Source organism: Adiantum capillus-veneris, chromosome 10 (genome assembly GCF_014529385.1).
Source record: "Adiantum capillus-veneris isolate H3 chromosome 10, ASM1452938v2, whole genome shotgun sequence".
Lineage (NCBI taxonomy): Eukaryota > Viridiplantae > Streptophyta > Polypodiopsida > Polypodiales > Pteridaceae > Adiantum > Adiantum capillus-veneris.
Genome location: NC_140940.1, coordinates 57,261,564 through 57,265,100, shown reverse-complemented (window position 1 = coordinate 57,265,100; position 3,537 = coordinate 57,261,564). Strand labels below are relative to the sequence as shown.

At 39.5% G+C, this 3,537-nt stretch overlaps 1 protein-coding gene across 1 annotated transcript; it reads left to right on the top strand.

Annotated features, from left to right (window-relative positions):
* Positions 1 to 376: 376 nt before the first annotated feature.
* LOC147448897 (uncharacterized) lies at positions 377 to 865 on the top strand. The gene has a single exon (XM_086522477.1). The coding sequence runs from the start codon at positions 377 to 379 to the stop codon at positions 863 to 865; it is 489 nt and encodes a 162-aa protein (XP_086378603.1).
* Positions 866 to 3,537: the final 2,672 nt, after the last annotated feature.

Here is a 3,537-nt window from a genome sequence, read left to right as displayed (position 1 = left end):
TACATTCTCTTTGGTTGTCAAATATTGATATCTATTCTAGTGTCGACAATTGATGTAAATGTCATGATTTTTCCAAAAAGCAGATTGTTATGAGCAATTGTTAATCAAATCCAGTTTATACTAGGAAGTTGACATTCTTAAATTTGGTTATTTAATCTTGTTTGAAAGCTTTGAATTGATTTAAGGTGTGCCTTATTGGGTGACATTGTGGATTTAATAGGAAAATGTTCCTACTTGGTTATACCTCAAACAAATAATAGTTCATTATGATTGTTTAGGTAAAAGTTATTTTGAAAGGGTTATTAATTATTTTATGTGAAAATATGTCTGTAGTCCTCCAATTGAGAGATGTTCTCGTCGAAAAGGAAAAGGACCTATGGCTATTGATCCAATTTGCAGTGATCAAGTGAGCTCTGTGGCAATCACAGAGGACTTTGATGACAATGATAATATTGGTGATGAGAGCGAAAGTACTGACATTGGCTTAGGGTCAATGAATGAAGTTGATGCTCAAATAGCTAGACAAGAGGCAGCTTTGGAATTGGTTCCATTTCATATTGCACCTAAGGTTGCATCATCTGCTGATTTTGAAGATGATAGTCATTTGCATATGGATAGAGGAGAGGACATTCTCAAAACCACAAGGGTTTTTAGTTGTTTTGAGTGTCCACTAGTGCCTTTGTGTAGACTCATTTCATATGCTCGCGTCCGTGGCCTTAGATCGGACGTTTCTGGATTAAAAGCTGCATTTGCCAGAGAGGGTTACATAAAGGAAAAAGGTGCCTTTATTGTTTCATTGCAAACATGTCAAAAGGAACAAACATTGTTGACAAGTAATCATTACTATTTTGGAGTGATTTTGTGAATTGGTTTTTTGTGTTTTTCTTTTAATTGTTTGACATTTTCTGGAGTCTTGTTTCTTTTTTAAATAGCCGATATTGTTGACACTTGGGACCCTATTTGGAAAGACATAAATAAAGATTATGAAGAGGAGTTAGCTTTGCAGCCTCAACTAGAGTCACTGCGTGGTAGAATGTTCTATGTGTGGGAAGGAAATCACAGGACAGTAGCATGGCAAGCAGCAATTAGAGAAATTTTTTCCAATAGCAGAGAGAAGCATTGTAGGGTCTTGTGTACGATCATCGACCCTACAAAGGTTTCCGAAATAGCATTATTGACGAGCTTGCAACGCATGAATGTGTGAGTGCAACTATATTCTTGTTTGTAGATAAACTTCATATGTTTGAAGGTTAATCAACTTACTAATATTTTAATCAGTATGAACACCCATGCTCTAGTGTCATCTCATCTACGAGATGAGTTGGTAAATTGTTCAAACATTTGCTCTGCGGATCATGAGGATTACCTTCGTGCATTCCCGGAGAATGACCAAAAATTGATTGACACTATGCGGAAGAGAACCACAAAGGGAGAGGATCCATGGCATCCTCTAACACGAAGATATCTAGCTAGAATTCTTTTTTATGTAAGTGTGCTTGACATTGTATCTCTCTTTTGTTATCTTTAATGGAAGCCTTTTGTTTTGAAAAGAATTGGTTTATTTTGAAGGTTCAAATGTCGAAAGAACTACATGCTAAGTTAGAAAGCAAGAAACCATTGCTTTCTAGCGAGGACTTGAAAAAAGAAGAGGTTAAGATCATGCATGATCTTTATTATAAGTTTTCGGATCGTGTAGGAAAGGTATATAACCATTTCTTAGTGTTTTCTTTTATCTATGGTGAGCGGTGATTTCAATTAACTAACATTCTTGTTCGGTAGATTCTCAACATTGTTGACCCAAGGTTAGGGAAGGATTGGTTTGATCGTGTGACGAGCCTCTCAAACTTGTAAGTTAAAGTCATTATCTCTTTGCATATACCCTTAACTTCGATAGTTTGGAGATTTTTAATTATCTTGATACTTTTTTCTACATTGAAGCAACAAGCTTTTTGGAGAAGGCCCAAAAGGCATCTTCTACTGCAGACCATGTGATCGATGTGATTGATGATATGTCGGGTATAATATTGTTTTTTTTTGGAGTCTTGTTGAAACTCAATTATATTTCTCATGTTTATATAGAATATGTTTTTGTTCTTGCAGAGAGTGGGGGCACATAGAGATTGCAACGTGCCCTTCAGTTTGTCTTTACACCATTGCATTTTCAGCATGTTGAGCAGTCTAGTTGCAGTGATACTAGGTGTGTTTCTTTGCTTGGTGACTATATTGCAATTGCTAGAGATTTTCGTAGCGGTGTCAAAATTACGTTGTTTAATTACGAGAGCCAAGTATTTCATGTTCGAGGGCTGACTAAAGGCTATACCTAGAAGACATTGTAGTTAAGGTACGATAAAAGGAATTGCTCATGAAATCATCTCCTGACTTGTCGCACATGTCAATGCAAGGGACTTGCCTATACACTGTGTGCAAGCCACAAATGGTTGCAAGCACACAACCATACTAATCTAGCAAGATCAAGAGAGCAAGGGTGTGTCACTCACCTCCCTATTCTCACCTTCCTGGAGGATTCCTTGCCGCAAAGAATAAGGAGCTACCACCGTGCCGCGCTCAACCGCCTCGCCACTGCCGTGCCGTGTAATGCTCGATCACTCTCTCTCTCTCTCTCTCTCTCTCTCTCTCTCTCTCTCTCTCTCTCTCTCTCTCTCTCTCTCTCTCTCTCTCTCACACGCGCATACACACACACACACACAAGGAGATGAAGAAGAAGAAGATGGAGATGGAGCAAGAGCACTCTTCAATTGCACAAATGAGAGAATAAGTGTTTTCTAGGTTTAGGTGACTTTTATATGAGATCGCCCCATTCACACTTGGGCGCCCACACTTAGCCAACTAGCCTTTGATTGTTCTTGTTAGAGTGCACCTCTCATCGATGATCACTCTTACCCTTTTCCCATTGGACCGACAAGCCCGACCCATGACTCAAAACAATGTAATGTCCGTGGATGTGCCGATGCCTATTTCCCAAGGTCAGCACCAAGCGATTGGTGGTGTTGGGTAGTCCCCAAGCCTCATATTTGCCTGTTGTTGACTTCACTGCCACCTGTCATATCTTCGTCATTAAGGTCAACACCAAGAAATAGGTGGCGTTGGGCACTCCTCAAGCCTCATATTCGCCTAGTATTGACTCTACTATCTCTTGTAATGTCTTTAACCCCAAGGTCGATAGGTGGCATTGGGGAGTCCTCAAGCCTCCTATTCACCCCATGCTGACTCAATTGTCTGACTTGTCGGTTAACACATGCAACATCTGAAAATGGTCCAAGATTGGGGTTATGACCATATCTACTTGAGACATATAGAAACCACAGTGAGGATAAACTTGAAGGACCATAGTTACAAGGATGTGACAAGAACACCAATGAAGGAGTTTGATTTCTCTATAGTAGCAGGATCAAAACTTCTAGCATGGTTGGATAAGCCAGTAGAGTTGTGGATGTGTGGAGCTTTGCAATGTGGAAGCTTAACACAAAAGGAAGGAATCCTAGAAAGGGTAATTGAAGATACGAATTACATCCCAAA

Excerpts from the sequence above, each read along its gene's own strand:
- LOC147448897 (XM_086522477.1), top strand. The coding sequence starts at position 377 with ATGGCTATTGATCCAATTTGCAGTGATCAAGTGAGCTCTGTGGCAATC.